The sequence below is a fragment of the Poecile atricapillus genome, chromosome Z (assembly GCF_030490865.1).
Source record: "Poecile atricapillus isolate bPoeAtr1 chromosome Z, bPoeAtr1.hap1, whole genome shotgun sequence".
NCBI classification, from domain to species: domain Eukaryota; kingdom Metazoa; phylum Chordata; class Aves; order Passeriformes; family Paridae; genus Poecile; species Poecile atricapillus.
The window spans coordinates 50,910,987-50,932,501 of record NC_081289.1 but is presented as its reverse complement, the minus strand read 5'-3'; the positions used below and the strand labels follow the sequence as shown (position 1 = coordinate 50,932,501).

At 35.2% G+C, this 21,515-nt stretch overlaps 1 protein-coding gene across 3 annotated transcripts in view; it reads right to left on the bottom strand.

Moving 5' to 3' along the window:
• Window positions 1–6,989: 6,989 nt before the first annotated feature.
• Window positions 6,990–21,515, bottom strand: part of LOC131572887 (myoD family inhibitor domain-containing protein-like) — a 51,506-nt gene continuing 36,980 nt past the window's right edge. For all 3 annotated transcript variants that reach the window (XM_058826312.1, XM_058826314.1, XM_058826313.1), the window contains exon 5: window positions 6,990–9,779. In XM_058826312.1, coding sequence (XP_058682295.1) covers window positions 9,532–9,779 — 248 coding nt within the window. In that variant the 3' untranslated portion in view covers window positions 6,990–9,531. The remainder of the gene's footprint in view (window positions 9,780–21,515) is intronic.

Sequence of the window (21,515 nt, the reverse complement as noted above, 5' to 3'; positions counted from 1 at the left end):
AAGAAAAGCTTCAAAGCACTGTCATTTGTGCCTGGGAAGATACCAGTATAGTGTGATGAAATCAAAGCTCAGTCTTCTGCTGGATAAACTTGAGTAGAATATGCTCTAAAATTCTCTCATTTTTAAACTGATTTTATATGTCTAAGTGATTTTCAATGTTCTGTTTTGAACTTTCTGTTTTTCAAAACATGAAGAACTGAAAGCATGTTCTGAAACTGATTTCTTTAGCACACTCATTCTTCCTTGCTTCCAGTCACTGCACTATCCATTGAAATATTGAAAGGTCACCATGAAAGGCTGCAAGATTTCCACTGAAACTCATTGTTCAGTACATTCTTCACCATGATCCTCAAGTCCTTTAAAAGTGTTTGAAATTATTCTTTTTTATATGAAGTAAATTCTGAATATTTCCTTTCCCTTTCACAGCATGGAAAAACATTTTCTGAGAAGAGATTTATCCCACCAGATTCAGATTGCTCAAAAGAAGCACCTTGTAATGATATACTGTTCCATCAGCTATTGATTCATCAACAAATTCTGCTAGAAATGTTTCCAGATTGTTGATTAAAATGTTGAAGAGTTGCAGGCACCGTACCAATTTTCTCAGAACCTCTCTAAAATCACCCTTTTAACACATTCTCATTTGAAAACTATGGTTTTTAGACCTGTCAGTTACTTGGTTTCAATCTACATCACCTGTACATATTAAAGAATAATACTGCAAATCAGGACGTCATGTAAGTCCTAAATCAGAAGTGCTAAGAACTCAGGTATAATATGGCTATATAATTTTTTTAAAAAAAAACTTTTATTCTCATAAGTGAATAATAATTGAGAAGTATTTTCCATAAAACTACACTGACATACGTTGGATTTTCTCTGTGAATAAAATTATTCCAATTACCATTTTTGAACATGAAGGGACCATTAACCTATTGAAACACAGTTTGTTTATGTTAAATTCACTCTCACTTATGATCTTAAAACCATATTGCAAGGCTAATACAAGGTTACAGGTAAGCTCAATAAGAAAAAACATCACTCTTCAGTAGCTTCTTTTTTTCCCCTTCATAAATATGTATTAAGCATCAAAGAAGCTATGAGACCTAACAGAACTGGGCAGGAAGTTTCAGTGAAAACAGAGGATGCTGGATTAGAAAACCAAGTGCCCAAATGAGTGGGAAGAATCTGAAAGCTGAGATGGAGTGAAAATACAGAAGAAAACAATATAGATAAGCTTTAATGACATGGGTGATTAATTTTATCAGTTTGTTTGCTAATACAACACTTGCAGGTGTCCATCATGGAAATTTTTAAGTGTTTTGCAACACTTAAAATCTTTTCACAAAAATCTTTCAAGGCATTATGTAAATGATCATAATGCTGATTCTTTGGACTGATTCCGTTATAGAAGTCAAGGTGAAAGTGAAATACTGACAATTTTCATGCCACAGAAATCCACACACATTATAGATATGAATGTATCTTTCACCTCAATACACTATCCAACATCTGTCCTTCTTATTAGCAAAAAAAATCCTCCCTCAGTCTTGTCATAGTTTGAAAGGAGAAGCACAGCTCATACAGTTTATAATGCCTGAAATAAATGTTGCACAGAAAACAAGTTGGGACTCGATTTCTTTGGATTAGGCAAGAGAAATTGGGAAGGAGTGTACAAACTATATGAAAGGTTAATATAAGAAAGTTTGTGACAAGAGAATGGTGATTGTTCTACACATCCACTGGGAATAGAACATGGGTACATCAGTTTTATTTGCAGAAATGAAAATAAGATTAAATGGGATGTAAGGAAAAAAGCCTTCTATGCGTTAAGACACTACTGGAGCACAAGTGAGAACTATCTCTAGTGTCCAAACTCCCTTCATCAGAGGCTTCCAACAACATGTTTTTAGAAACTGTTACAGCTTAGACTGCTGAACTGGAAGTTCTCTAGAAGGTTCATCCAATCATGAAATCTCATGTTTCCACAATATTTGTATGTACATTTTGTGATTAATATCTTTTGGTTATTAGTCTAATTAATACAAGTGATTATGCAAAGTAATATCCAGAAAAATAGTAATTTAATATTACTCAGAAACACAATAATTTTTTGTCCTTTCCAAACAATATCTAAGGTAGGAGTTCAGAATGAAATAACCTTTTTTCCATTTACATGTATATATACTACAAAAATATTATGGTTGCTTTCAGAAATTTATAATTTAGAAATTAATATCAGCTGTAAAAGAATGTGATACATCTTAACACAAAAAAAAAAAACAAACAGATTTTTCACCACATATTTTGTAACGAGACTTGCATATGCAATACATGGAACAATTTAAAAATCATTTTGATGCATTATGAATCACCTGTAAAAGAATAAGTAAGTGAGGACATTCTCAATTTTGGTAAATATTTATAGAGCCAAACAATATGAAGTATATGTAACAATCAAATTTCTAGTGAAAATGTGTGCAAGAAGGTTTATTTTGAAAGGAAAATTCTTACTCCCAGTGTCATACCCAATTAAATTCTCCAGGTAATGACCCCATTTGCATAGAGAGCTGAACCCACAAGTGGGAATTTTAATGGGCACAGCACCTGAGTACATTAATTGAGAGTGACACTACTTGAACTAGTTTTGTGCTTACCCCACTGAAAATTCTACTCATATTATTTTTAATGTCAAGCTACAAGTCAAATTTCAAGATGATGGATTTGTTCTTTTTTAAGCATTGAATTTGAATAAAAGGCGGCTTTAATTCTGTTATGCATTGCATAGCTTTAACTAATCTTTAGTTTTGATTCTTACCATTGCTTCATTTTTTCAGTGATTGGAATTTAATTTTATTCATTAATTTGCAAATAATTAGATAGAAAATAATGCCTTCTGCAGCTAAATTTCTTCTGGATTGCTGTTTAATGTACTTTAACCAGAATATGTGTTACAGTCAAGCTGACATAATAGTTTACTAAAATGTAACTGTGTAAATTTATCTAATTACACTTTCTAAAGAAACAAGAGTGAATACAAAATTTCACTCATGGATACCTTAATTTTCTTAAACTTAACCCCATGAAAGCTTGGTAGATGCAAAGCAGATTACTGAGGCAGAGACAGCAGTTGTCAAGAGTAGTGGGATCCTTGCAACACATTTCCCTTTATCCTTCACACACTATTTCTAATGACCTTGAAGTTATTGTGGATTCTAAACCACTGCTGTTAGTCTACATTAAATATGTAATCAAGGTGTCTCCTCCTCACATGAAGAAACAGACAAATGGAGCAGCATTTCCTAGGGAAGAAAGAAATACCGTGTTGTTTAATACATTTATTCTTCCCAGCTTGTTGTTCTTAATTAGTCCTCACTACATGAAGCTAGCTCAGAATTGAAAAACTAGCACAGATATATATATATATATATATGCTACTAAAAAATGTGCTAATTTGAAACTAACTCTTATTCATGCAAGCAGAACTATTTTGAAGACTGTCAGTTTGCAAAATTCTGCAGAATCCATCTTGATAGAACTTCTGGTGCTTTATTTGAGCAAGAAAGACATAATCAATACATTTTCATTTTCAAATATTTCAACACTATTGAGCTTCAGTTATTTAGATGCTAAGTCCAAAGTTCCAAAGACATCACTTTTATACGGCTCTTTAACTAGAAGTTGCACATAGCAGAGAACATAGAAAAGATGAAGAAACAACTTACAATGCAACATGTATCTTGGTATTGTCCCAGACTTCCATAATGAAGACCCTTTCAATTCTCTTTGAACCAAAATTTAAAAGCAAAACAAAACCAAACATATCACCTTGCAAAAAAGCTAAGGAAACAAAGGTAGGCACTGTGAATCTGGTGCCTAAAAAAGTAGGATTGTAACATGAAACATACTGGAGTACAGCATATTCACAGTGTGGTCACTTTGTGCAACTTGGAGATGAGACAAATTTCTGAATCCTACATCACTGATTGAAGAGGAATTGTGTAGTGCCTGGGCACCAATTACATACCCTACTGAGATGATATAAAGAGCCCCAATTATAGTGGAGTATTTTGTCAGTTAAAATAGCAAATGCATACCAGAATAAAAATCAGTAAGGCACTATTAAATGTATAAAAGGTATTATACAGCCTTTCATCTTACATTTCATTTTTATGAGTACTGAATGGTAATGTACTAACAATTGCTATAATATGCGTACATAAAATAAGAAAACAGGATTGTACGCTGTGTTTTATTAAGTGTGCTGAACTGATAGGAGAGTTGGAATTGTTCAGCCTGGAAAAAAAGATCTTTTGGGTGGCCTAACTGCAGCCTTCCAGTTGCCTGAAGGGAGACTAAAAGGAAAATGGAGAGAGACTATTTACAAGATGTACTGATAGGACAAGGGAGAATGGGCTCTAAGATGAAAGAGGGGAGGTTTAGATTAGATACTGGGAAGCAATTCCCAAAGTGAGGGTGATGAGGCAATAGAACAGGTTGTCCAGAGACATTGTGGATGCCCCACCCCTGGAAGGGTTCAAAGCCAAGTTGGATGGGCCTCTGAGCAACATGATCTAGTTGAAGTTATCCCTGCCCATGGCAAGTGGGTTGGAATCCTATGATGCTTCAAGTCCCTCCCAACGCAATTCTATGAACCTATGATTAGAAACCATAAAGACATTAAGAACATCTAATCAAATTAAACATCTACCTGATTTGCAGAATGATAATTCAGAGAAAGTTCTCTTTCCAACTATATTTATTTCCATCATATTAAAGATTTCTAAAGGAGATAAAACTCATCCTTTTATGACATAGCACCAAATCACTGGTAAATAGCACAAGCAAGTGTTTAAGAGTAGGCTAAACTTTGTACAAGTGATCAACTTCACATTCTAGTGCACTGAGCACACTCAACAAGTGCATCTTGGAAGTGAGGGCAGTATATTATTTTTACTAAAATTCTTTCAATGTTAAAATTGAGTTCAGGTCTCCCTGCTCTCTTTGGAAGTGCTAAGAGCTGGAAAAGGGTGTGGAAGGTAAGGGAAAAAACAAGATTAATGTCTGTAGGATTTTAGAGCTACTACTGTCATCATCAACACAATGTGGAGTTTTCCAGTACATGGTGTATGCACTCAAAGACTAAGATAAGACACTAGGGAGATAGTTCTCTAATGTTTAACTTAATTTTGGGGCCAAGAGTAAGATTTCAGATACATCATTCATTCTATGATCTATTACCTTTTAGAAAGTTACAAGACTGGGGACAATAAAAGCTTTATTTTGGAGATACATCAATACAATTGGCACTGCTCTCCAAGACCATATACCAAATATTGCAAACATTAAGATAATGTGAAAAAAGCCTAAGTGTATGAAAAGCTTAGAAAAGTTTCTCATTTAAAGTATTTCAAAATCAGTGATTCATCTAAGCAAGCCAACACACAGTTCTTAACATGAGAACTACAACTGAAATAGAGCCATTATTCAATCCAAAAGATCCTGAATGTTCCTGGTCCTTCTTAACAGGAGCCATTATTTAAAAAATAAATCTTATGAATTATGGATACTGGCTAAACTACCTAAAATAGGTGTCAAATGTTGCTATTTGTCTATGTGTTTATCAGTTCTTTTACTAAAGCAATTATTTTGGTGAGCAGTCTCAATGCAAAACTCCTTGATACACGCTCAAACACAATTTCTGCCAGTTTTATTATCTTTCCTCTGTAATGGCCAGAGAAGCAATTTTTTGGACCCTCTACAGGGTTATAGATGTAGAAAAAAAATAGTGCAAAAGACTGTAACATGCAGTTTCTGCAGTTTTAAAGTAGTATAAGGATGTTCACACTTAGCTTAAGCCAACATGAAAAAAAAATCATATGAATACTAAGAGCCGGTTATACTCCTGGTTCAGCTTGTTTTTGGTAAACTGAAGACTTTCTGTGGATGTATTAAAATAACTTTCAATTCGATAAAAATTCACAATTACTGGAATTTCACTTAATTAATCCATTTTCACCAAGGAATGAATTTTCCCTCTTAATGACAAATTTTTTACTGCTGGAGGTTCATGCTAACACAGCTTCTAGTGCCTGAGTCAGCTGAGCTCCACCTGTAGGACAATTTGTACATCGGTTCACCCTCTGTGCAAGTCACCCAAAGGCCAACACCTTTAGGAAGGGTTTAAGCAGAAGAAAAAACACAAAAATACATGAAATTATTCTTTAGAGGAGTAACAAGGCAAGACTAGAAGAAGGTAATATCCAAAAGTTTCAAAATAAAGATCTTTATTTCAAAATACTGTTTGCAAGTAGCACATCCAATTGATAAAAAATACAAACAGCATGTTTTTTAAATGGGCCAGTTTGCAGAACTATAAACTGAAACACTGTACAAGTTCACAAGAATTATTATAAAATAGACAATTAAGTTCTAATGTTTTCATTTTATTTAACTCTATTTTCACATTTGAGTTCCAATTCCGCTTTTTTTATTACACAAGGTGCTTACAAGATTGATTATAGAGTGGAAATTACAAAACAGAATTTAAGGATATAAATATAGAAAGGAATTCCTTAAACTACATACTAATATTCTCTGCTACAAAGATATATTTTTCAAAAGTGCTAATATCTCTATGACAAACAGTAGCAGATTACATTTAAATGTCAAACAAAATACACTTTTTTTTTTTTAATTGTCTGTTATACTCTGATACTTCTAATTATTAAGAGGCTTAATAACACTATTTTCACTTCCTAGTATTTCACAATCCCACATGTGGAAAAAGACATATCTGTGTGTGTATGTCCATGTGTGTGAGAAAAATTATATACATATATGCATAAACAAAGTTCTCATAATTATTGTTTTCATAATTCCAATAAATCAAAAACCCACTAAGTTCCAGTAAGTAGAAACAAGGGCTTGTGCAGGACAAACTCTATAGATAACTTTTACACAGGAAAAGAAATCCCTAGACTGGTATATTTTTTTTTTTATTTTTTTTTTTTTAATCATATCAACCTGTGGTAAAAAGAATTTTTAGTAAAATCTAGCATTCACTAAAAGCATGATACACAAATGTGCATTTTCCATGCACGGAACTGGAACTGCACCAGCAGGGCATGGATATTGGGGCAGGACAAGAGACTGGAAGTCCTCTTCCCTGTCCCAAAAGCACAATCAGACAAGAAACAGCCATAATTCACCTCTCTGTGACCAGAAGGACAAAAGGGAGTTCATGGTGCTGTCTAGCCCCAGAGAACATGTTCCCACAACCATGGTGTCAACCACAGACCTACAATGGACAAAGTACTGTCTAGACTTTTCCAAGGTGCATTGAGTCCCAATGCTCACTGTGATGCCCCCAATTTCCCCAGAGGCATTATGCCTTACAAAGACAAAATGCCTCCAGGCAATGCCACTCAACCAAGGCACCTCTTCCCCCTTCCCAATGTGGTTCAGCCTTTTAGGAGTCATAATTGAGCCCCATGAGCCTGATTCTGAGCACTGGGAATTTATCAATTTAACTATATTATTCCTTATTAGCCTGCCTATTACCATAATATTTTTGTGCTCTCTAACTGGAATTTAACCAATAGGAAATTCTGACATGAATGGAAATGCACTTAGTTTATGCAATACAGATTAGAATCTGGCCCAATATATGGGGAGGAAAAAAAAAAACAAAAACATAATAAGAATAATACCTGTAGCAACTATCAAAAAACAGATTAGGAAACCCTCTGAGGGTGAATCTGCATTGCATCAGAATACACCACAATATTGCATACACCAAGGCAAAATGTAACACTTCCCAGCTTCCTAGTAAAGTTAAGGATTCAGCTTCAGTGATAACTTGCAGTAGTAGGCACTACTAGTCAGTGTTCACAAGAAGAAGCTTTGGTTAATATCAGACCGTTTGTAGACTTAGTTTCTAAAGATCCTGTGATCTTTAGCTTGTCACATTTGCATAAACTGAATTCACTATAATAGAAAGAGGCATTTATGGCCAATTCACTCAACATACATGCTATTGGCTATTGATGACTCTTGTAACAAGGACTGAATTTAGGAGATCTACAATTTTACACTCAAAAAATGGAATATCTGGAGTGTAAACAGGAAAGTTTAAGTATGTGAGATCAAGATGTTTGGGTGTTTTACACAGAAAAGCTACATACATGGACGGAGGAAATTAGCAGACAGTAAAGAAAATGGGTACTTTGATTCCCTATATCTGGGAATGCCATAAACCTCTTTATGTGTTCCACAATTAAAACTACAAAAGACAGTTATTTCTTGGAAAACCTTAATGGTGTAATAGGAATATACAGCTAGGTCCAACAGATCCTAACTGTATTTTTCAAAATTTTAAATACCAACACTTTTATTTTTAAAGCATAAAACATATATTTTTAATTATCTTTTTTTACACAGTTATTTAAAAATAACATTTTAAATGTATCTGAGAATAATCATTTTTTCACTTGCTCTTTGCATTTAATGACATAATTCCTTGATTAAGTCAGTTTTGTTTTTATATCCTGTTTAAATTCTGCTACTTTCTGTAGATCTTTCTTACACCATAAAGAAATAAATACTAAGTTATGTGACACTGGCTCCAAAGGCACAAACACTGACCAGGCCACTTAACGTACTGGTTTAGATTCTTGAGTTAACTTCTAACAATTTTCCTTCTTTACCCAATTTTTGAGGTATTGTTAGTCTATTGGTTTATTACTCGAAGGATACATTTCATAGACAGATTTCCAAAGTCTCTTTCTAAGATGAAGCATTTCAAGTAATAATAGTACTGAACTAAAATGATAAGGTCTCTATTCTGTCTTGATTAATGACAAAGAAATCCTGGTACTCTTCTAGTCCAGGGCAAAACTTAGATTTGATTTTAGATTGCCAGATTATTTCAGCAATGTAAAATACTGGGAATTGCTCTCTAATTAATGAGATATTCAAAACAAAAGACATATTTCCAACATGACCACTGTAGCAAAACCAACAGTATATTTCTAATGCTGACTTTTGAATTAAGTTTAAAATAATAGGGCAAAGTTGCTTTCAACCCAGAGAGAAACAGAGATACTTTGATTTTTCAGAATGCCTGTAAGGACATGTTATGCATGGAGGCATTTGAGTGTTTAAACATTAAAATATGTAGCAAATACTTAAGGCTTTGCCTTGCAGTCTGTTCTCTGACCAAAACCTTGATTCACTGGATTCAAATGGCAATTTTGCCTTCATGTGGACTGCAGTATCAGGCCTAGAATTCACTTTCTGTAAACTCTTCCATTTGCAAAGCCAAAAGGAAGCTGGAATGTAGCTTTAGTTTCACATACAAAACTATACCATTTGTGTTAGAATACAGACTTGAGGATTACTTTTTAAAAAAATATTTATATAAAGAGAATTAACAGTGCAAGTGTGAAAATCTTACCTAGTCTTTCTTCAAATGTATTTAAAGAAAACTCTCCAGTTTTATAGAGAATAAAATAGAAAGGGATAAATATTTCATGATGGGAAGCAGATCCCACAGCATTCCATGCAGATCTCCAAGCAATCTGAAGATTCACAACACGCGTCCATTATGCCACAGTCCATATCACATGGACAGTTACAGTCATCCCCCATCTCGTCCCCGCAGCAGCAGCAGCAGGCTTCCGATGTGCAGATGCCACAGGATGCTTGTCCCAGAACAATGTTGCAGAGGGTGAGAAATTCACAGAACAAGCAAGCCAGGATACAGTGAACACAGCAATCTTCATAGACAATAGTACAGTAGCATGTCAGGAACAAACAAAAGAAACCAACAAAACAAAACAAAACAAAACAAAAAAAAAAAAAGACAAAGAAGAAAAGAGAAAATCATTAATATGTCATTATAAATCCAGATTTATCACAATGTCAAATAAGTAGATGAATGAAACGGTTCAGTGTAGACATTATTTACCACAAAAAAAGTGCTTCCTATCTTCATGGTCACTTCTGCAGCTGAACTCATGTCCACCTCCATGCAAGTTTCCTGTCACCACTTCACTTCATACAAATCCTTAGTACAAAACTGCTCAGAGCTGCTTAGATCAACCTCCTTAGTAATTATGTAAGATATCCGTATCTATTATTTTCAGTTATTCATTCTTACACAAACTGATAAAAAATAAAAAAAAATGAGGGAAACTATCAAAAATTATTTCCAGCCCTTCCCAGTTCATCTTGCCCTTCTGAAGCTGTTTTGTTTGCTTGATACATGTGAAGAAAAACAAAGGAGTTGCCTAAACATTGTTGTTTTACTTTATTGTTTTTGCACGCGTTAAAACCAGCTTAACAGCACATTATAAATGTTACTTACCCTCAACAATAGGTAAAATATTCAGTCAAAATACAGATTTTCCTATTGCTTTTCTACACAAATCTACTGGCAATTGTTTTAATATACTGCTTCAATCTTCAAGAGTTGTTAACTACACCTAAACATCAATATACAGCTTTTATAAGTACTACTAAATTATTTAGATAGTTTAGGTGTCTCACAAACTATCTGCAAAAGATACGGCACCCAAGGAGTAAATATATGGAATAACTTCAAACAATAATACATCCATGAGATATGACAGGAAAACAAGGATTGGAACTAAACATGCACCAGTGAAAAGGAGACTGCAGGAATGAGGGACATACTCAATTTTACATAATACGGATAAATCCATATGTATAAGTATACTTAATTTGTAAGAGGCAGTGAATAGTCATTCAGAAATTAAATGAAAACTTAAAAATACAAGATGTGTTCAGGATGGAGAAATACTTTTCTTTCCTAGCCTCAGCTTTTGTTCTTTTTACTACTTGCAATCTCCAAAGTCTAGCCAGACAAGTGAAGATTGGGAAAATTTTCTGGGGAAAATATCCTGCACAACTTCACCCTATCTCTTGTCCCTACAGCCTGTCACAGCATCCTCTGTGAGAGTCTGTTAGGATCGACAGGTTATTGAGCTATATGGTCTGAGCACCTACAGACGTTATGTTCTATAAATGTTATATTCTTTCAGTTCACAGGTTAAGACTGCTGTCATAGGGGAAAAAATGCAATTGCAACAGTAATACTATTATCAGGCCTTCTAACCAAATTTATAAATGTAAAAAATTATGCAGTAGCCATGACAAGTATGTTGATTGATTCCAAATATCTCTACCATTGCAGAAACTCGGACTGCATGATAGTACAGTGATGACTTACACAAGGAAGAATGAATACTTAAAGCAATGCAGCAACAGAGACTCAGACCAGCCAAATCTGTCCCAAGAAGCAAAGGAACTACTTGAGCCTTTAGCCCACTCCTATTTACTATAATACTTAGATGCAAACTTAGCTTGGACATTTCTGCACTGCAATGTGGCTGCAGTCATCATGTACTACTAAACCCTTATGCCCAAAACAAAAAAAAAAATTGGAAATTTCAGAAAAAGCAAGAGGGAAAAAAAAACCAAAATCCTAACCTTAAAATCTCCCTACTACTGTGCAGGAAGCAAAACTGGGAGGAAACTGCAGGTGCATTTAATGTGCTTTAAAGACAATGGTTTCTTGTATGAAAAGGCTTCCACTCCCAAAGACATAATGTCGCTAAATAAATGACCTTCATAGAAAACACAGAAGATATGTGAAAAAAAGCTGGAGAGTATCAGTTCACTGAAGAGGACCAAAGCCAGACTGATAGTGATTAATTAGCTGGTTGTCATGGAGATGGTGTTAAATATGCTCAGGTAAAATCTCCTTTCAGATTTTCTTTTACTATGAAGGAAAAAGATAAAGAAGCCAAGAGTTCTATCTAAGAAAGATCCGTATTTGAGGAACTAAGGTTTTAGTATATCACATCTTCAAAAAATTAGCTGGAAGCAGCTAATACAACAACAAATGTTGTTCTAAATTTTTTTTTTTTAGTACACCATAATGAAACTTTGTGTGTAAACATATCATAAATAAAATGTACAAAAAATCTTGCTTGCTTAATGCAGGGATGTGTAAAATTGCAGACAGAGAAATACACATTCACAGACATTATAATATGCTTCTATTGATGAGCAAGGAACAGAGTTCATAGGATAAAAAACAGAAACTGTAATCAGAAAGCATTTTCTGGACCCACAAAAGAACTTTTCCCTCCTAATCTAAAAATAACACCAAATCAAGACTTATGGGTAGAGGCTGTGTTTATTTAAATGAAGGTATTCCAAAGGCAAGAGCTATGAAAAATGGCCCAAGACATAGTAAGAAATTTTGGCCATTAGTATTATTATGAAAACTCTGTAGAGGTTCTTTTTTTCCATCTTTTTTTCACTGACTGGAACACTAAGAGGATTTATTTACCTACTCTTTATTTTATGGCAAACCTAATATTCAATTCAAAAACTCTTTATATAACAATTTTACTTAACCTCCACAAACAATTAACAGAAAATAGAGATACCCTTTAGTGCTCTCTTCATTCTTGCAATGACTCATTTGTACAATGAACATAAACTTTGATCCACATTTCAAGGACAAATCTGAAATAATCATGCTTTTATGTTCTTCATGTTATTGACTTTTAATAGCTATCCAGGTAGCAATTATTTAACACATGACAAAGCATGCTGTTACCTAGTCCTACCTAACTTGCTGAATTCAGAATCATGACTCTAAAGGGCTGTAATACAGTTGCATAAAATGGGTGGAAGAATAATTTCTTCTATGTATGACCCCTATTTCTTGGCTTCTTATCTACAGATGCAATTATAGGAAAAAGATGCAGTTACACTGTATTTTTGTAGTAATAACAAACCTACATGCCACACAAAACTCATTCTTCTTAAGTATCTGCATTCCTACAGCAATCTGTCAGTTCCACAGAAATCACTATACAGCTAAAACTGTGATCAGTGGAATACAGCCATGAAGGTGCTATACAAAGCTCACTTCAAAAGAGATGACCACAGATTTTTCATTACCATGTTTGAGACAACTACAATATATTTCATTGCTTGCACAAGACACTGCAGTAATTTTTTTCTGCTTATAAGACCAAGGAAACTATTTTAAGTTACATATTATTCCAAGTTTCAAAACTTATTAGTACATTAAGAATAAAGACTATACTTAACTTCCACTCTTTAATCTTACCCCATCAAAATCCTTTTTTTTTTTTTTTTTTTTTTTTTTTTTACCACCTGCTTGAGGAGTGGAACACTTTAATCCAACTAGAAGTAAACATATTTTATGTGTTTGTAAACTTGGTGATTTTAATGTCTGACAAGGAATTTTCTGGAACCTTTGAGTATATTCTAGTCTTTTCTAATAAGGAAATGATACAATAATAGCAGTTACAATACTGGTGCCAGCTTAAAATCATGTATTTCTTTAAGCTCTTTTTTGTTTGAGAATTAGAGGTAATAACACAATTGAGAATTAGGGGCATGTCTTTATTGTGGACAGAACTCCATTAGCCTTGACATTCATGATGCACTACTGTAAGTTAACTGAAATTTCTTAGGGCTTAAGTTTTCATTAAACAAATTTCTCTCTCTGTGGAAATATCTAAGTTTCATCACACAGGCAAATAATTAACAGATAAACTTTTTCCTAGGACTTCTACACTACACCACACAAGTCTCAAATTTCCCTTGTTTTTCAACTCTTATATTACACTTTAATTAAGAATTGCTGCACTAGAGACTGCCACTTTTATAAAGTGAGGATGTGGGGTGCAAGCACTGTCTAGAGGCATACTTAAAAAAAAAATAAAATTCCAAATCAGTAAGTTAGTTCTTTCACCAAAAGTTTCTGATTTTGTCAAAACACTACATCACTTTTGTTGACTAGATCCAAGCTCCTATAAGCTATGCTAAATGGCATAAATTACAACAGTCTTGATCTGTTGGCAGTACTAGTACATTTTATTGGACCAATTTATGTTTGGGGAAAAAAGGTGAGCTTTCAGACACTCACACTTATTTTCAATTATTCCCTCATTTTGTCTGGGATGAAAGTTAGACCTGAAGTTAAAACGATCATCCCATCTGACATTTTTTAAAGCCAATGTAAGTGAAGGTGTTTCCTTAGGCCTTTGGCACGTCCCCAAAAGGCACAGATTTGTTAGGGAACTTCATCAAAACTGTTAAACAATGCCAAGGCAAATAGAACCCAACCAACATGTTCAAGTTTTTGCTGCTTTATATCATACACACACACCCGACCATGTGCTGATTTAACCAAAGAGTGGATACAGTATATGTAACATCTACTTTAACTAGGTTTTAAATATTACCACAGAAAAGATCCAGACAAAAAATAGGCCTAAGATCCCTTCAAACTGTTTACACACTGTTATAAAAGCCCAGAAGGCTCCACTCCTAACTTACCCCAGTTATAACAGCTACATTTAAGAAAAAGAAACAATACCAACAATAAAACTATTTTAATGCTTTTCCACATCTTTAAACATTTGCATGTGCACACCACTTTTTATTTCTAAAACTTCTGCATACAGATATTACCATGGTATCCCATTTCTTTCAAACACTGTCATATACATTTATTTTATTTCAATTTCCCTTGTATCATCTCCTCTTCATTTTTATGAAAAGGTGCATCTCTAGTTAAAAAACAGGTTTTAAGAGAATGATCAACCATCAAAACTGTACAGGAAATGCAGGAGGTGAACTGAAAAATGCACAGAGAAATGTATGTGCGGGCTGCTATGTGCTGCTTTTGTAATGTTTGACACTAACCTGTCACAAACTGACTAAAAAAGCTTTCATACCAAGCAGGCAGGTCACATATGATAAAAGTTTTTCATGTCTACAGTGGTAAATAAGCTCACTTACAGGATGGTGACCTTGGTCAGCTTCTTACTAACTATATTCACCAAGTTCAGACAACTCAAAACAAATCTCCAGGCACTCTGCTGTCTCACAGAGAGAATCAAAAAGGGCAAATCCACAATCAAAGTGACAGCTGAGGTCTTCAGCAGGGGTTTACCGCAGGCCCCCGCAGAGCCCTGAACAGAAGCCCCAGCAGGTGCTACAGGCGTCCCGCAGCCCAGCTGCACGGGCTGGCAGCGGTTGGGATGAGCACACAGCGCCGGCGGCTCAGAGCCCACACCACCAGCCAGAAACCACCCCAGCCAAGGCTCCTGGAGGGCTGCAGAAGCGAGGAGCAAAATTCCTGAGCCGCCACACCTCCCACCGCTCCTGCAACGGGGCTCATGGGCAGCCTCTGCGACCCACTGCCTTTCTTTTGAGAAAAATCACTACACCCAGGAAAATGTTCACAGGAAAATAGGAAAAGGCAGAAAGAACAACTGACATTTTGTATGGAATATGATTATTTCTAGATAAAAGAGTGACATTTATTTAGACAGCGGAAAACATAGTTACAAAGTCTAGTATATGTGATATTTCACCATTTAAAAAAAAAAACATTATCTCTATTGAACAAGAAAATTAAAATGTTGCCTGAACAGGCAAATCACACTGAACACATGGAAACTTTCATCAGAGCTTATTTTCTAAGCTCTCAATACAGATATAACCTCAGGAGTAAAATGATCCATTTTAAACATACAGATATACTCAGAAATCTGCTAATTTCTATTACCGAAGACTTCCTTAGAATACAAAGCCTTCACTGCCACTACTCACTACTCCAAATACTGAGACAAGTTAAGTGCCAGCTAAACTATGTCCTTATGAAATAGATGCTGCTGGAAGACCCTTTTACAGACCTCTTACAGGCTGTTTTCCACTCAATCCTATTAAAAAACATGTAAATGACCTTTCAAGACTTCTGTGCAAAAAAACAATGTAAACTATAATTAAAACACATCACCCTTCAAAATGCATTCTTAATAAAAACAAATTTGACCATTTTGATAATGTTATTTGCCCACTGCCTGACTGACAACTGTGTTCTGATACAAACTTGTCTAACAAAAACCCTGGTTTAGCACTTCATGCTCAGACACAAATCCACTTTGAATCAATTTCTAATCCATAACAAATAAAATTTCTAAATTCTAAACAAATAAAATTTCTAAAGTAGAGAGATTGCAGAATACTAACAAGTAGCTGCCTAAATACTACTTAATGCTACAGGATGGATTTCAGAATGTATGTTTAAAAAAAAAAAAATCCAGGTTGAGCGATGGCCAACAGATATTTCTGCAATGTTAGGCGATTGATGCACATTCTTACTGAATTTCAGTAAATAATACTAATCAAGTGACTGAACAGTATATAAAAGAAAACTTATTGCTGCTCTGGTGTCCCTCAAGAGGAAAAAATCCCAACACAATCCTATTGCAAGTCATGCCCACTAAAGTTTCCTGGAAACCATTTTTCCTATATAAAGTTATATAAACCAAAGTAAAACACTCCTACTTCAAACAGAAGTCTGGTAACATGCTAAGACAACTACTCATACTTTCCATGTATATGCACCTAGTGGCTCTTAAGACCCTGGCTTAACACAAAGGTCATTTGTTGGACTTGCTTTGTCTTCACTTAAGCCATCAGTATCATTTGGGATATTCTATTAAATGAATGTAGTCAGCAGAATGACTTTAATAGTGTCCACCAACCCCATGCTTTGATTCAAAATCTAGAACAGATAGAAGTTGCATTATGCTAAAAAAAAGGGGAGCAGGAGAGGGATGTTTCATTCAAATGCACCCTGAAATGTTGAATTTTAAACACTGAGTTTAAAAAAACACCCACACTTTGGGTGAAATAGTTCATCACATCTCTAAGCTCAGCACCGCAAGAAGCACAGTCTAGAAAGCTGCAGAAGGTTGCTTCAGGCTTTGCTTCTGGGAGAGCATGAATAGTAACTTAAATGTGGTGGCAAGTCTGCACTGACTGTCCTTCCCCAGAGTCTCACCCCCATGCTGCAGGCTTTCCTTATCTAGCCTTATTACACTTCCTAAAGATCTCTCCTGAAAGAAACCCATTACAAAGAAGATGCCTTCTAGTGCCTGTCCAAGTTAGAGAGCCTGGGAAGGAAGGGAGTAGATTTCCCTGTCCATGCAGGAGGCAGGCTCATGATCTGTTTGGCATAGTTTAACAATCTTCTGATTCCAAATGAATACAGCAATTGTGTATGCTCAAAGCCATTTCGGTGAGGTATCACACTGAACTCAAATTGTCGAGTTGCTGGAGTTGTGGGAACTTCCCAGCCAAACACAGTAACTTCTGAGAACACAACAACTTGACCAGAAGTGAGAGCTTCATGTCAAAAACAAGTTAAAACCTGTATTCCCTCTCTCCATCCTTAACTTTTCATAAATGATTGCTTTGATTCAAAAACTGTATAACATCAAGCTTCATAAGGATTTGGTAGGAAGACTTGGTTTAGTTTTTAGAAAATAATAAGCACCTACCTTGGCCCCTCACTCCCTTAATTAAATTCCTCTTCTAGCCTTCCCGCTGCCCAACCTCTTTCCTCTCCTTCTCCAAGTCTGCCTGTCATTATTACATACCTTCCACCGCTCTGATACACATACGCATGTATTCAGCTACTCATCTCTCTTCATTTCCTGACATCTAGATCTACTGGTCTGCTCCCTCACTGCTGTCTCCTTTAGACCTCCTGTCTTCTTTGAGTTCCTCTGGACAGGTCTGCAACTGGATCTGCATCAGATTTCTGGATGCTCTGCATTTGAATACAGCAGCTAGACTGCCTTCCTTTTTACTCATTTACAATTGCTTTTTCATGTTTCCAAGATGTTTTTCTCTACTTCTCATAACAAACAGGTGCAAAACAGTAACAATTCTCTTTGCTAGTGGCCTACCAACCAGAATTTTGGAAGTACTGTGACACCTCTGGCATCAATAATTCACATTATTATTAAAATTTCTTTGAGCTAAAAAATTTTTATTCCCAATATTCACTGAAACCTATCCAGTCCCTTTGAAAAATCTTTAGAACTGAAACAGTGTTTAAAAACTGCTTTTTAGGAGTGACACTCCAACTATTTCATAATTCCTTTGGTTTTTTTGTAGTGTAAGTTATGGAGCTGAGTAAGATTTCTTCAGGGACAATATGGATTAATAATAGATGTGGAGGAGAAGCAGAACTGGAGAGTGGTGCACTCACACCCTCCTAAATCTCACTGGATGTGAAAGTGTTTCTAACCAGCATATTCTAGAATGCTGACATCACCACATATACTGCAGACCCACTTAAAAAAGGAGTTTTTAAGCCTTTATACTACTGCTTCCAAAATGTCTGTTACATTTTAAGCATTTCCTACACAAATTCAGCTCCAAAAGCTCACTAGGTGTGACCCAAAGCACAAGTGGAGTTTTCAGCTGGAACAATTAATAAAAGAGTTCTTAACAGTAGTGGGTGAATTTTTGAGGGGTGGCAGACTGGGAGGTTTCAATGCTTTTGTTAGGACTGCCTAGTACTTTGGAGACCAACAGGAGCAGCACCAACCTTCACGGGAAGATGTGCTACCCAGGGTAAAGTAATATTGAACTTCATTTAGCTTTCTGGTATATATACTGAAATCTGCAGTATATGAAGCAGCACACTACATTTCAAATACTCATGAGGCAAAATATGTGCCTGTGCAGAATGGGAGGCAACCCCATGTTGTGTTTCTTGATTCTATCCCACTTCAAGCCCTTCCAGGCTTTTGGTTCTGTCAACAGATATAATATTTAGAGCAAAGTAGAGCAAAAAACCCTGGACAAACTTTGCATTACAAGCAAGTGTGGTGCTCCAGAAATATTCACATCTTGCCTTTTAAGAAAAATCAAGGAGAATGAGGCTTTTGGGAGGGAAAAAGAAAAAAATGGAAAATATTTTCTCTTTCCTATAGTTTAATCTCAACTTGCTAGCCAGAATTTTTGCTTCTATTCCTTCTGAGGACATAACATACTATTTTTCTCTGGCCACTTTCCTTCACTTAATTTAGTTAGTCTCCTGACTGACAACAGACCAAAACATTCAAGGAGGAAGAAAATGTAGACAAACTAAAAAAACAGGGTGTGTATTTTCAGGTTTAAAAAACCAAACAAAGCTAGCAATTAGATCATAAAATCCAAGGTACTACATCAGGAATAGCAAAATTAAAGTGAATTGAAATATCTGAAAGTGTACAAGTTTATTTCTTTCTACTAAAACTTTCTGGATGCTATAGTAAACTAAGCAGGTGAGTTAATTCAGGTGATTCATTACTCACAGTACAAAATAAATATAGTTTGTCTACTTCTGCATTAAAGCATTTAAAAAACTGCCCAGAATGTATATTATTACACTATATATACATGCCTGAAAACGAATACACACCTGCTGCCCTGAAAACTCAGCTTCTGAGCTTGCTAACATAGTTTTCTAAAGACTTTCCCAAGACAGTAACTGCAAACATAGATATGTGTACATTCTTTCTGTTACACGTCTTGTGATGGACATCTCTCATGGCCAGTGCAGTGAGAAAGTGTTATCCTGACTATCCAATCCCTGGCTGTGGTCAGAAGCCTATAAATCCTGGGAGGAAAAATAAACTTCTTCTTTTCACCAGTCTTCCTGTAAGCTGTGTCAATAGCCTCTACAGAAATGTCATTGAATCAGAAGAGGCAACTACTCAGAGAAATGCCTCTTTGCCCAAAAATGTTCATCATATAAAGAAGCTGCAGAAGTTAGGTTCAAATTAAATTGTGTATACCATTTTGAAAAAATGTCTGTGCAATCCTCAGTCACTGAACTTATTAATATACTCCTCTGGCTTAGCATAATTACATGTATTTATCAAGCATATATACATATATGCATATATACATATGCATATACATGCATATATTCCAGATTTAAATGCAATTATAGTCCTTTAAACAAGTAACTGGGTTAATTATATCAGGTTTTTGTAATTCAGTCTTCCAGAAGTAGTCATAAGGGGTTAACATGACTTGTAGTAATAGCACAATTATTTTAAAGCTATCAATAAATAATTTTTCCCTTAAACAGTGAGCTCTTCTTTGTGTTTACATTAGACTTCATGATTGTGCATCTTCTAAAAAATTGGGATGATAGAACAAATAAAGTATATACTGATACTTCCTGAAAGGCAACAGCTTGATAAGAATACTGCTCATCTAGTTCTGTCATGTAGCACCAAAGGGTACCTTACTGAAAAGCTGAAGAACCTGTCAGAAGACTTGTAGATGTGTGCATGCAGATGTGTTTACACAAACATAAAACATGTCTGTCAGAGAACTGTAAAGCAAAATAAATTTCAAAACTAGAAAATAATTTAATAACAAATATTCCTTTATGGGCGTATTCCAACACACCAGACGTACTTTAATCATTGCACGATAAAACTTGTGCTTCGCTCGGATTGAGTATCAGAAAACTTAGAGCTGCAGACATTTGCAGAGTGGGACAAGCTACTCAGAGCATATATCCAACTTCTCACATTCAAAAGGAGAACATTACAATGCCAGATGTAAAGTGTTGACTATATTTAACCATAGCTACTAGGTGACTTGTGAAATTGCGTGTGACAATAGGACTATCCTGTATTTCTGTGCTTTCAAAAAATGAAAGTTATACAGTGCAACAACATTATTTAATTATCTATATTCTAATCAGATATGCCTTTAAGGATAATGACATTTCTACTGTATATAAAAACATTGTATGATGGCAGTTTAAAGCAACTAACACAATTGTGTTGGATATTAAAATCATATATTAAAATTTAAAGCTAAATCTGAAGACATCATTGATTTTCTCCTCAATCACTTAGTAATTTGACACAATTATATCCAGCTATTAAACAAAAAAAATCCCCAACAACTGCTTTAATTACAGGATAATTTTAGAAGAAAAAAGGAAATGTTTGCCACAATTAATTGTATCAGGGAATGAACAGGGCAAGCGCTGCCTCTGAAATAACAGTTTATTGGCTTTTTTCAGAGGTATGAATTTATTAAAATTCAGAGGCCTGCAGTTTGTTTCAATCATGAACAGATCTAGGATTCCTAAGATATAGTCTTTTCAAAATGTACTAAGGAGAACCATATAAGCATATTTCACAGAAGAATACAGGAAGTATGAAGTTGTGATTTTGGAAAGAAATATTAGAGGACTAAAAGTGCAACAGAAAAGTAACAGTAGATTCTTGAAAATAAACATGAAAATAAAAAACAGCAAGGGGGACCAGCCCAGGAAAAGTCTGACTGAAGCTGTTCTTGATATTACTACACAGATTCACTGAGTAAGTTTGACTAAAGTAGTTGAAGCCAAGAGGACTCACTCCACTGACATCAGTAGGCTTCGTTCAGGCCGCTACATGTGGTCCTTCTGATCCCTTATCCTTTCATCTAGGCTGAGAATCTTCCCCATTTCACTGAACACTCTGTGTCCGTCCCCTCCCTCTAGAGGTGTTTTTTTAACCAGTCATATCTATGCCTGCCTCAAACCAATAAAATTTCAAGCATCTCTACACTCCTCCTGT